We start from the raw sequence: 13,613 nt of genomic DNA on the forward strand, positions 1-13,613 counted from the left end.
TTTATTAATTGCATTTCTAAACCGCCCTATAGCAACAAGCTCTCAGGGCGGTGTACACAAGATAAAACCACAATTAAAATATGAACAAGTGTGGATTATAAAACATATCTAAGAACAGAATTAAAATACAAGATTAAAATGAAAATTATAATTACAATAAGTTTAAAATTAAAATTAAATTTAAGCTTAAAATGCCTGGGCAAAGAGGTAGGTTTTTACCTGGCGCCGAAAAGATAACAAAGAAGGCGCCAGGCGTATCTCATCTGGGAGGGCATTCCATAATTCAGGGGCCACCACCGAAAAGGCCCTAGTTCGAGTTGCTATTCTCCGGGCCTCCCTATGAGTTGGGACCCGGAGAAGGGCCTTAGACGTCGAGCGCAGTGAATGGGTAGGTACATAGCGAGAGAGGCGTTCCATCAGATATTGCGGTTCGATGCCGTTAAGGGCTTTATAGGTAAGAACCAACACTTTGAATCTGGCCCGGAAACATATTGGTAGCCAGTGCAGTTGGGCCAGAATAGGTGTTATATGGTCGAATTTCTTCGTCCCAGTAAGAACTCTGGCCGCAGCATTCTGCACTAGCTGAAGTTTCCAAATCATCTTCAAAGGTAACCCTACATAGAGTGCATTACAGTAATCCAATCTAGAGGTTACCAGAGCATGAATAACTGAGGCGAGGTTTTCCCTGTCCAGATAGGGTCGTAGTTGGGCTACCAGCCGAAGCTGGTAGAACGCATTCCGTGCCACTGAGGCTACCTGAGCCTCAAGTGACAGGAGCGGATCTAATAAGACCCCCAAACTACGTACCTGCTCCTTTAGGGGGAGTGTAACCCCATCCAGGGCAGGTCTAACATTGTCAGGCCCAGGATGTGACTCAGGAACCAGACCAACGGCTGTAGTTAATTCGTGTTTTATTAGGGTAATGTCCAAACAAAGACTGCGTTTTCTCATGAAGCAATACAGGGATACAGGTCCTGCGGCATTGGGAGAAAGTTGACAGAGCAAGGGACTTCTTCCCGCCTGTTCTTTAAGAAGGGGCCAAATGGGCGCGCAATCTTTCGCTCCTCCTCAACTGCCCCTCAGGTACTGCCCGCCTTCCCCCCCTTCTCTCCTGTCTTTTCAGCTGTCTGCGTGTGCACGGTGAGGGGGGAAGCATCACCCCCTCCTCTTCTGAAGTTTCCGATTCCAGGATGGGGGATAGGGAAGGGGCTGATGGTAAACTGCCTCCCCGCTTTTCAGCTGTGAGCAGCCCTCCCTCTTTCCCCTCTTGCTCTGAGCCTGAAAGAGGGGGAGGCGTGAGAATGTCCAGGGAGGGCTCAGGCTCCCCGTTGCTAAGTGACCTTATCACTGGCAGTTCCTGTTTCGTCTTCGCTCCAAAGGGGGGAAGTTCCTCCCCCTTCCCTCTGCCATCCATCCGAATACTCTTCTCCCAACTCTCCGGGATCCAGCTCCCCGGGATTGGGACCCCAGCTCTGCCTTCCGACACCATCCCCCCTCCCAGGCTGTGCCCCCCTCCCCTTGTCTGGCTTGGGACGGTGGGGAAAACGTTGATGGAAAAGTTTTACCAATTCTGGAGCATGCACATCAGCTGCATCTTCCCATGATCTGTCAGCCACCCCATAGCCTTTCCAGTGAATCAAGTACTGCAGCTTGTGGCGTCTGATCCTGGAATCTAAGATCTCCTCAACTTCAAACTCAAGCTGCTCATTTACCAGGAGTGGAGCTCCGGGAGGTTCCTCCGGCCGTAACTCACTGGGAGGGGCGGCTTTCGTTAAGAGGGATCGATGGAACACAGGATGTATTTTAAACGTGTCAGGCAGCTTCAGTCGGTACGCCACGGGATTGATTTGAGTTTCTATTTCGAAAGGACCCACCCTCTTGTCTTGTAATTTTCTACATTTGCCCGGCATCTGGAGGAAGCGGGTGGACAGCCATACCTGGTCTCCCAGTTGAAGGGGGGGGCTCCTTCCTGTGCTGGTCAGCAACTCGCTTGTACTCCGTTTTGGCTTCGTTTAACTGCTGTTTCAGTGTCTGTTGCGCCGCTTGCAATTCCTTAAGGAAGTTCTCAGCTGCCGGTACCAGCATTCCTTCTGAGCTGCTTGGAAAGACTTTAGGATGGAATCCATAATTAGCGAAGAACGGGGTTTGTTGAGTGCTGGAGTGCAGAGAATTGTTGTAGGCGAACTCTGCAAAATGCAAATATGATACCCAGTCAGTCTGTTGATAGGACACATAACTTCGTAAATATCTTTCCAAAACGGCGTTCAAGCGTTCCGTCTGCCCATCTGTCTGAGGGTGATGGGCGGAGGAGAGTTTTAATTCCGTCTGCAACTGTTTCCACATTGCTCTCCAAAATTTGGCTGTGAACTGAGTTCCTCGGTCTGAGACTACGCTGTTTGGCAATCCATGCAGCCGGTAGACTTCTTTTATGAATAACTTGGCCGTTTCTTTAGCCTCTAAGGCCCCTGCACAAGGAAGAAAGTGTGCCATTTTGGTAAGTAGATCCACCACTACTAAGATGGCTGTCATTCCTTGGGACTTGGGTAGATCAGTTATAAAATCCATGAAGAGGTCCTTTCAGGGTTCGTGTGGGACAGGCAACGGTTGTAACAGTCCTGCTGGTGTCCCTGTTTGTGTTTTTGTCCGCAGACAGACAGAGCAGGACTTTACATAACTCTCAATATCCCGACGCATTTTAGGCCACCAGAAGTCCTTGGCCACGTTCTGAATGGTCTTGTAAATCCCAAAGTGTCCCGCTGTGATGGAATCATGACACTGGCGTAGGATTCTGAGCCTTAATTCCCCTTCTGGCACATATCTGGCGGTTTTGAACCATAACAGTCCATTTCTCCAGTGAAAGGTTACTTCTGAGTCTTGACCTTGTCCCGTCTCCTGCTGATATTTTAGCATGTCTGCATCTTCTTGTTGTGCCTTTTTGAGTTCCTCTTCCCATGAAGGCTGGCATACTCCCAACGTTAATTTCTCTGGCGGGATTACGTACTGAGGCTGGTCCTCGGATTCACTTTCTTTGTATTGTGGCTGTCTGGATAAGGCATCCGCTCTCTGGTTTTTGGCTTGGGCATGGTAAGTAATCTGGAAGTTAAACCTAGTGAAGAACTGGGACCATCTTATCTGTCTCTGGTTCAGCTTTCTGGCTGTTTGGAGGCTTTCAAGATTCTTGTGGTCGGAGCGCACTTCAATTCGATGAGAGGTCCCCTCTAGGTATTGTCTCCAGTTTTCAAAAGAGTCCTTGATGGCCAGCAGCTCCTTCTCCCAAACTGTGTAGTTCTTCTCTGCAGGATTTAACTTCCGAGAGAAGTACGCACAGGGGTGCAGCTCCTTTCCTTCTTGGTCTAATTGTAGCAGGACCCCCCCGATAGCAAAATCTGAAGCATCTGCTTCCACTACGAAAGGGCGGTTCGGATCAGCAAAGCGCAGAATGGGCTCAGTAGCAAACCTTCTCTTCAGCTCCTCAAAGGCCTCGGTGGCGTTCTCTGTCCATTGAAACTTCTTCTTCCCCCTTAAACAGTCAGTCAGAGGAGCTGTTAATTTGGAAAACCCTGGAATGAACTTTCTGTAATAATTGGCAAACCCCAAAAACCGTTGTACATCCTTTTTGGTGACAGGTTGGCCCCAGTCCAATATGCAGCTTACTTTCCCTGGATCCATCTCCACGCATTCCGCTGAGATTCGATATCCAAGGAAGTCTAGAGACTTGAGGTCAAATCCACATTTCTCTAATTTAGCATACAGGTGATTTTCTCTCAGTCTCTTCAACACCGTCTTCACATGCTGGTCGTGGTCTTCCTGGTTCTTTGAGAACACCAGGATATCATCTAAGTAACAGATTACATACGTGTCCAACAAGTCTCTAAACACTTCGTTCATGAATTTTTGAAAAATTCCTGGCATTCCACAAAGCCCGAACGGCATGACCAGGTATTCATACTGTCCGTAAGCGGTCAAGAATCCTGTTTTCTATTCATCTCCCTCCTTCATTCTGATCAGATTGTACGCTCCTCTCAAATCCAACTTCGTGAAGATTTTTGCAGAGCGCAGTCGGTCCAGCAACTCTGAGATCAGGGGCAGCGGGTAGCTGTTGGGGATGGTGATCTGGTTCAATGCGCGATAGTCGTTACAGGGTCTGAGTCCCCCCCCCTTCTTTTTCACAAACAATAGTGGCGCTCCAGCAGGGGATTGTGAGGGGCGTATGAATCCTCGCCTCAGGTTTTTATCCAGGAATTCCGTCAGGGCCTCCCTCTCATTCTCTGTGAGAGAGTAGATTCTCCCTGATGGGATGCTGGCTCCTGGCACTAGGTCAATCGCACAGTCGTAAGGGCGGTGGGGGGGTAAAGTCTCTGCCTCTTTTTCATCAAACACATCTTTGAATTCTTCATGCTTTGGCGGCAGGGTCACTTGCTCCATCTCTTGCACTGCCCCCGCTAAGGTGTTCTTGATTCCTTCAGGTTGACAGTTCTCCTGGCAATACTGTGAGGTGAACCACACCACCGCCTCCTTCCAACTTATTTTGGGTTCATGCTTTGCTAGCCAAGGCATTCCCAGAAACACCTCAAAGTTTGAGAGATCTGACATGTATAGCGAAATGAACTCTTCGTGCCCAGGGATTTGAAGTTTCACTTCCTCCGTGGCTTGTGTCACCCCTCCTGACTTCAGGGGTCTCCCATCGATAGTCTCCACAGCTAGGGGAGCGTCCAGTTTCCACCGGGAAATTCCATGACGCTTGACTAACTTTGCATCAATAAAATTTGTGGAGGCTCCACTGTCAATTAAGGCAGTGGAATTAAACACCACTCCTCTGGAAGTTGTAATCCGAATAGGCAAGACCAACACCCCCTTTGAGGGAGGTTGGATCGTTGGGGGGCCTTTATACAACGCTGCCCCCAGTCCACCGGCCTGCACGTGGACTGGGTGTTCTAGTTTCCCGACGGCTCGTATTTCCCCCCTTTCAGTCCACAGTCTCTGGCCACATGGCCCGGCTTTGAACAATAAAAGCATAAACGTTCCCGGCGTCGTCTTTCCTTTTCTTCTTCCGACAGTCTTGGCCTAGCCCCTCCCTGTCCCTCAGTTGCATTACCTGCCATCCCTGTAGTGGGAAGGGTCTTGTTGCGGGATGCCGAGGCTGAGTATCTCGGGACCTCCTGCTTCCTTTCCAGGCGCCTTCCTTCCATCCGGTGATCTATCTGTAGGCATAGCCGGATAAGCCCTGGTAGGTCAGCGGGGGGGGGAGGTCCTGGCCAACTCATCCAGGATTTCAGCATTTAATCCACTCCAGTACATAAACATCAGGGCGGCGTCATTGTAACCAGTTTCCTGGGACAGAATTTTAAAAGCGTTAGTGTACTCGGAAACAGTCCCTTTAGCTTGCTTCAGAGCGCCTAGTTGCCGCGCTACTGTTTCAGCCCTTTGCGGGTCTTGAAACATCTCGGTCATCTCCTGTATAAATCCTCTGTACCTTCCTAAGACAGTATCCTTTCTCACGAGATACGGAGTCACCCATTTTGCAGCTTCTCCCTCCAGGAGGCTAATCACGAAAGCTACTTTAGCCCCATCGTCTGGAAATTCCGTGTGCCTGACATCCAGATATAACTCACATTGAGCCACGAAGGTTGCCAACTGATCACTTTGTCCCGCGTATTTTGGGGGCAATCCAATGGGAACCTTTACTACGGCAGCTGGAGGGGCTGTTCGCATCTGGTCTATCGTGGCCTTCAAGGTTTGATTATCCATCTTCAGCGCCTTGACTGCTGCTAGCAGGGCTTGAACATCCGTCTGCAAATCAGCTACCTTAGTCCTCAAGAGTTCCACTTCTTCCGTCTCAGAAGTGGGGTTCGTCCCCCCCGCTGCTCCCTTTGACATCTTGTCCCAGTCAAGTGAAGAGAGCGTTGAGGGTGATTTAGGTGGCTCTGTCAAGCTGTCAGGCCCAGGATGTGACTCAGGAACCAGACCAACGGCTGTAGTTAATTTGTGTTTTATTAGGGTAATGTCCAAACAAAGACTGTGTTTTCTCATGAAGCAATACAGGGATACAGGTCCTGCGGCATTGGGAGAAAGTTGACAGAGCAAGGGACTTCTTCCCGCCTGTTCTTTAAGAAGGGGCCAAACGGGCGCGCAATCTTTCGCTCCTCCTTAACTGCCCCTCAGGTACTGCCCGCCTTCCCCCCCTTCTCTCCTGTCTTTTCAGCTGTCTGCGTGTGCGCGGTGAGGGGGGAAGCATCACCCCCTCCTCTTCTGAAGTTTCCGATTCCAGCATGGGGGATAGGGGAGGGGCTGATGGTAAACTGCCTCCCCGCTTTTCGGCTGTGAGCAGCCCTCCCTCTTTCCCCTCTTGCTCTGAGCCTGAAAGAGGGGGAGGCGTGAGAATGTCCAGGGAGGGCTCAGGCTCCCCGTTGCTAAGCGACCTTATCACTGGCAGTTCCTCTGTTTCGTCTTCGCTCCAAAGGGGGGAAGTTCCTCCCCCTTCCCTCTGCCATCCATCCGAATACTCTTCTCCCAACTCTCCGGGATCCAGCTCCCCGGGATTGGGACCCCAGCTCTGCCTTCCGACAAACATCAACCATCTGGGCAGAGTGTCCCCCCACCAACAGCATCTCAGTCTTGTCAGGATTGAGTTTCAGTTTATTAGCTCTCATCCAGTCCATTATCGCGGCCAGGCAGCGGTTCAGTACATTGACAGCCTCACCTGAGGAAGATGAAAAGGAGAAGTAGAGCTGCGTATCATCAGCATATTGCTGAAAACACACTCCAAAACTCCTGATGACCTCACCCAGCGGAGTGAGATATTAAAGAGCATGGGGGACAGAACTGAACCCTGTGGGACCCCATATTGGAGTACCCAGGGACTCGAGTAGTGCTCCCCAAGCATCACCTTCTGGAGACGACTCCCAAGATAGGAATGCAGCCACTGCCAAGCAGTGCCTCCAATTCCCAAATCCGTGAGTCGCTCCAGAAGGATACCATGGTCGATGGTATCAAAAGCCGCCGAAAGATCAAGGAGAACCAACAGAGTTATACTCCCTCTGTCTTTCTCCCGAAAGAGGTCATTATACAGGGCGACCAAGGCCGTTTCTGTACCAAACCCCGGCCGAAAGCCCGATTGACATGGATCCAGATAATCAGTTTCATCCAAGAGAGCCTGGAGTTGGTGAGCGACCACGCACTCTAGAACCTTGCCCAGGAATGGAACATTTGCTACCGGTCTATAGTTGTTGAGATTATCGGGGTCCAAGGAGGGCTTTTTTAGAAGCAGTCTCACCACTGCCTGTTTCAGGCAGAGTGGGACCACTCCCTCTCGTAAAGAGGCATTAATCACCTCCTTGGCCCAACCGGCTGTTCCATTCCTGCTAGCTTTTATTAGCCATGAGGGGCAAGGATCCAGAGCAGAAGTGGTCGCCCGCACCTGTCCAAGCATCTTGTCCACATCCTCGAGCTGTACCAACTGAAACTCATCCAATAAAACTGGACAGGACTGTGTTCTGGACACCTCATTAGGTTCAACTGCTATAATATTGGAGTCAAGGTCCCGGCGGATGTTCGTGATCTTATCTTGGAAGTGCCTCGCAAACTCGTTACAGCGGGCTATTGATGGCTGTATCGCATTCAGAGGACCAGAGTGTAAAAGTCCCCGGACAACTTTATAAAGTTCCGCTGGGCGGTTACAAGATGACTGAATGGAGGCAGCAAAGTACTGCTTCTTCGCTGCCCTCACTGCCTTCAAATAACGTTTGGAAGAGGCCTTCACAAGTGCATAATTACAGCCGTCGGGAGTTCGCCTCCATTTGCACTCAAGCCGTCTCCTTTCTTGCTTCATCACTCTTAGCTCCGAGGTAAACCAAGGAGCCAATTGAGCTCTGCAACGGAGAGGGCGCACCGGGGCGATTGTGTCAACAGCCCGGGTCATTTCCGTATTCCACAGAGTGACCAGGGTTTCGATAGAATCGTCAGTTTTATCAGCCGGAAAATTCCCTAGAGCCCTTTGAAATCCCTCAGGATTCATTAGTCTCCGGGGACGGACCATCTTAATTGGTCCTCCACCCTTGCAGAGGGGAGAAGACAATGTGAGTCCAAATCTCAATAGGCAGTGATCTGTCCATGACAAAGGAATAGATGTAAGATTCCTCACTCCCAGATCACCATCCCCTAGCCCAGTGGCAAAAATCAAGTCTAGTGTATGTCCCGACACATGAGTAGGGCCAGTAACAAATTGAGACAGCCCCATGGCTGTCATGGAGGTCAAGAAGTCCTGAGCCGCTCCAGACAAAGCGGCCTCGGCATGAATGTTGAGATCCCCCAATACCAGAAGTTTGGGGAATCGCAACACCAAATCCGAGACCACCTCCACCAGCTCAGTTAGGGAAGCTGCTGGGCAGCAGGGTGGACGGTACACCAGCAGTATTCCCAGTCTGTCTCGCTGGCCCAACGCAATGTGCAGACACTCCAGGCCATTAGCCACCTGGATAGGGTGCCTAACGAGAGGAATGGAACTTTTATAGACCACAGCGATTCCCCCTCCCCGACCCTCGGATCTACCCAGATGCTGGACCGAATATCCAGGTGGGCACAACTGGGAGAGATTAATACCTCCCAGGTTTCGGTAATACATGCCAGATCGGCCACCTCATCCACAATTAAATCGTGGATGAGGGAGGTTTTATTATTTACCGATCTGGCATTAAGAAGCAGCAACTGGAGATCCGAGGGTTGGCTGATAAGACTACCAGCAATCCTGTGGGTGTGAGGAGGACCGGAACACGGTACAGCCACCAATTGTCTGGGCCGAGTTCCCCTTAACTGGCATGTCTTCCTCACAGCGCCATACCTCCCATTACCCGTCACTGCACTGATTGGGGCCCCCTCTGGTCGTCCCTCCCAACACACTAACCTCTCGCCCAGGCACATAATAAAGATAAAATAAGTAACAAAACTCATACAGATAAATCCTATATGAATTAAGTTTCAGCTTGGTCACCTTTTCCTTTCTAGAGCTGCTTCTAAATACCTACTCAGAAGTTACACAGTCTCCCCTGGACTACTAGGTGGAGTCACCTGCATATTAATGGCACTGTAGCCCAAACTTCCAGATGAGTTCCCCCCCAGCATTTCCATAATGAAGACTTGTTATACCTCAAAGACAAAGGCCAAGGGATGGAATAGAAGTTCCCTAGCACCATTAATTGGGTTTGCCCTATGAGGCTGAACAGAAACAGTATCTAATGGTGGCAGCGGTGAAGGGAGATATTGTAACAAAGACAAGTATCCAGAGCAACCCAAGAGTTGTATGCTTTATAGAGACAGTTACAAGGGGGTTGGGAACAGCATAAGCACTCAGTCACAAAGTAACCAGCTATAGAGAGACTCAGGCAAAGTCTCTGGGAGTATTGGTTACAGGACGTGACTGGTGGTGTTGCCTAGCAGTGGGATCTAGTGAGATCTGTGCTAGAGTGGAGTGGAGAAAACATAAAAATGACAATCCTGACTGGCGGTATCCTTGGTGGTGCCTAGGGAAAGGCAGTAACCACAAGCAGGTGGGAACCTGACAGGGAGAGCCAGGGAAGGACGCCACACAGTCTACCTACCTTGCAGGGTTATTGTTGGTTTACTCAGCCCTGATAAGGGAGGCACATGTTGTGCCTGGCTGGAATCAATTGCCCTGGGCTTGGGAATTGAGTCCTGGTGAGAACTGGCAATAGTTCTTGACGATAACCAGACTGAAAGCTAGACAGGAACGGATCCAAATAATCAATATTATCCACGACTGTCTGGAATTCCAGTGCCACCATCTGGCCCAAACCTTGCTTAAAAATGGAAGATTTAACACCTAGGCAAAAGTTATCAAGGACCATCAGATTCAGATTTGATCTTTTTAACAAAGGATGTTCCAACACAAATTACATGACCCTTTCATTAGAGAAGCATTAATCATTTTTGAAGCTCAGACGGTAAGTCTGATCCTAGCATACTATAGCAGCCAGAAAGGACAATTATTTAGTACACAGGTGGTACAGCTCCAAGCAGTTTATCCATATCCTTAGATTGCTCAAGCTGAAATATATCCAAAACAACTTGACTAGAGGATGTCTTGACTATATCCAAAACAACTTGACTAGAGGATGTCTTGACTACATCCATATCCAGCTCTGCCAACAATATCAACATCTCTGACTGTCAGTAAAATTATAGTTTGCTAGAATTTCAGGGCCGTGGGAAACTATTATTCTGGAATGAAAAGTTCCTACTAGTAAGGATTGAAGGTCTAACAAAGGCCTGAAGAGTAGTACTCCAGTATGTGCTGCCCCCTTTTCCCCCAATCGCTGCTGCTGGAAGGTACATTTTCCAAAAAGGAAAGACAGCAAGGACATCTCACAATGAGTCAAAATTATGTACAAGCCAAGCCACAAGTTAAAACAGATTTTTGGCTTGAATTACAATGAGCTAGTTGCATGTGAACATCCACAGATTGAAACCTGCCATCGACAAAAAAACCCTAATTTTTTTTTTAGCAAGAATACAATCAAATAACCATTAAATCAACAATAATAAATCTTACATGTATTCAACAACTACAGTTATTACAAATGAAACCATATGAATACCAGGTTCAGTGATAAAGTTGCAGAGGCTTTTACTATAGCATCTCTTCAATTTTAATAATTTATATCCTGCTTTTCTTTATCAAAAATAAACCTAAAACCACTCACAACTTAAAATCAGTAAAATAAATTCTTACCAATAAAATCAATAAAATAAAATGTGGTGTAGTGGTTAGAGTGTTGGGCCAGGATATAGGAGACCAGGGTTGATATCTCCACCCATGAAGATCACTGGGTGGCCTTGGGCCAGTCACAGACTCTCAGCCTAACCTACCTTACAGAAGTGTTATGTGAGATAAAATGAGGAAGGAAGAACTGCACCTTGAGTTTCTTAGAGGAAAGATTGGATATAAATGTAATAAGAAAATAAGAAAACAAATGCAACAATTCATTCCTATAGAAGCACAACAGTATCATTTCTGTGAAAAACGGAAAACAGAACTAAGTAAACTTCTCAAAACTCACCGGATCAGCTAAGAAGTCCATGGAGGGAAGGAAAACGGAACCTGAAAGGATTTCTCTTATAAGTATGGTGAATGATCTGGAAGGAATACAAGAGCCCATTTTTATACATTTTTATTTTCTCCTATCACAGTGGAGCTTTCATAAAGCATTCAATCTAAACTATTGCAAAATTCATTTGCTGTACTATTCATTTTTCAAAACATGTAAGAATTTCTCATACAGCTGCTCATAGTGGACTACTTTAGCCTTTTCTGTCACAGCTATTAATGACAGGGTAAGACCAATTTGAAGCATTTGGAATTATGTACAGCTTAACATGGGTGATGGACAAACCATGCCTAGAAATCGTGATATACAGCCCAGTTACTTCAACAGAATTTGGTCTGGGATACTACCATGCATACATAGAAGCTACCTACACTGAAATAAGTCAAACGAAATTCTGTGCAACAGCACAAAGAACAAGAACTATAATATGCTCCTATAACTCCTATGAGTGATATCCAATGTTAGTCAGTTGTCCACTGATTTCAATGTGCTATCACTCCAAGTATGACAAATGCTAAATATCACCCTATATGCACAAGAGCTTCTTCATTTACTTCCATGCCTAACCCTGCATGCTCAATGAGATGAGCAGTCAAAACTGCTTCCAAGGTTGAAGTAAACTTGAACGCTGGCTTTCTCATGTGTATATATTACAGCCTCTGTTGAGCTTTGAATGGGACCAAATGAGTTTAGGAAGGGCATATTATTATCTACATAATAAGATTTTCTGAGATTGCAACATTCATGTTTGAACTTTGCTGTGTGTTGCCACACTACAAAAGCATGGAGTACAAACAGTTGAACATCAGAAGTTCATAGTATACCCGCAGTCTGTTGCCTTTGGAGGTAGAATATAGGAGAACAGAAGTTCAGTAAGTTTCCTTAAATAATTAAGTTCATCTCTTCTGCTTCTCAAAGCCACGTGGAGCTCTGGTCCATATTCTTCTAAAGCAGTTTGCTGTAAATATTCAGCATTTTTCACTGCAGAGAAAATGAAATTCAGCAAGATTCATATACAATTTCATTTGTGGCATAGAAAGTAACACACATTATCTATAATAGGCAGCAGCAAAATCTGTATGTAAGTCACCAGGAAACTTGGTTGGATCGTCAGTATATAAATCTAATAAATAAAAATAAAACCAAAAAAAGCAAACAGTAAATCAGCAGCAATATTAGAACAAACATAGTGCAGAGCACATACATGGTGGCAATCAATCTTTGAAGGATTTTTGAAGGACCAATGTTTTTATATTTCGCTGAAAAGACAGCCCAGGGAGGGGGAAGTACCACTTTCGGAAGAGAGATTGAAAGCATCAGGAAGGAATTTGCCTGACTCCATTTTAGCAGGGGTTTGCATTTAAACCTCTTCCTGAATAAGCTCATGCAACCTCCATCCATCAGCTGAGAACAGGCATGCACAGCCAAACTGAACAGTATTTAACCCCTTGTCAGCTTGCAGCCAAACAGGATGTAACCTTGTTGTCCTGTCCATCAACTGACATCACAAGTGATGGGCCAGTGAGCAAAGTTTGGGGGAAATGGCCTTGCAGGCCAAACTGGATCCCCTGGTGGGCTGGAGGTTCCCCACCCTGACTTAGGTAATTTAGGCCGTTGTTTTTTAAATCTAATTTTAATTTGGGAGGGGGATTCTGTTCTGTTGTATTTATGTAGCCCCCCCCTTTTTAATGGCTTTATGTTTTACTTTGTACTGATTGTTTTTACTAACATTACTTATTGTAAGCCATCCAGAAAACTATATTAGGGGATGGCATAAAAATGTCATAAATACTATAAAGTAAATAAGTTGTCAAGACAAAGGACACAGTTGGCAAGCGATCCATGTTAAAAACAGAGATTTTATTGGAAAAAACACCCATGGTTTCTTCAAGAAAAGCAAATGTGCTCAGAATTTGCTAAAATCTTCCGGGTGCCTACTCCGAGGGAAGCTCAGAGGATGGCAACAAAGGAGAGGGCCTTCTCAGTTGTGGCCCCAAAATTATGGAATGATCTCCCTCACGAAGTGCGCCTGGCGCCAACAATGTTATCTTTTCGGCAACAGGTCAAGACTTTCCTCTTTTCCCAGGCATTTTTTAACAGCACTGAATAGCATGTGTTTTAACTTGCCTATCGGTTTTTATGGGTTTTAATTTTGTCTAATTGTTTTTAATGTTTTTAATTGTTGTAAACCACCCAGAGAGCTTTGGCTATGAGGAGGTATATAAATGCAATAAATAAATAAATAAAAATTCCCAAATGTGTTGTTTATATTACTCTCTGTGATGGGGTGGGGATTCTTCAGAAACATCCTGGGAATTTGGAATATCTTTCCCAAGAATGAATTTACTTAGCAACCCAGTAGTCCAGGCTGCAGCTGTATTTGATTAGTTTTTGAGACTGGTATTCGATATATACGTGAAAAGGGAAGTGGTAAATCTACTCAAAACAAATATTCACCTCATGTGAAACTTTTCTGACTTTGGATGTTTTGGT

At 46.6% G+C, this 13,613-nt stretch overlaps 1 protein-coding gene across 4 annotated transcripts in view; it reads right to left on the bottom strand.

Annotated features, from left to right (window-relative positions):
* Positions 1 to 13,613, bottom strand: part of SNX14 (sorting nexin 14) — a 79,131-nt gene that overhangs the window by 40,062 nt on the left and 25,456 nt on the right. For all 4 annotated transcript variants that reach the window (XM_061623268.1, XM_061623269.1, XM_061623267.1 and 1 more), the window contains exons 8-9: positions 11,945 to 12,101; positions 11,073 to 11,148 (exon numbers count right to left, since the gene is read on the bottom strand). In XM_061623268.1, coding sequence (XP_061479252.1) covers positions 11,073 to 11,148; positions 11,945 to 12,101 — 233 coding nt within the window. The remainder of the gene's footprint in view (positions 1 to 11,072; positions 11,149 to 11,944; positions 12,102 to 13,613) is intronic.

The sequence above is a fragment of the Rhineura floridana genome, chromosome 4 (genome assembly GCF_030035675.1).
Source record: "Rhineura floridana isolate rRhiFlo1 chromosome 4, rRhiFlo1.hap2, whole genome shotgun sequence".
Taxonomy (NCBI): domain Eukaryota; kingdom Metazoa; phylum Chordata; class Lepidosauria; order Squamata; family Rhineuridae; genus Rhineura; species Rhineura floridana.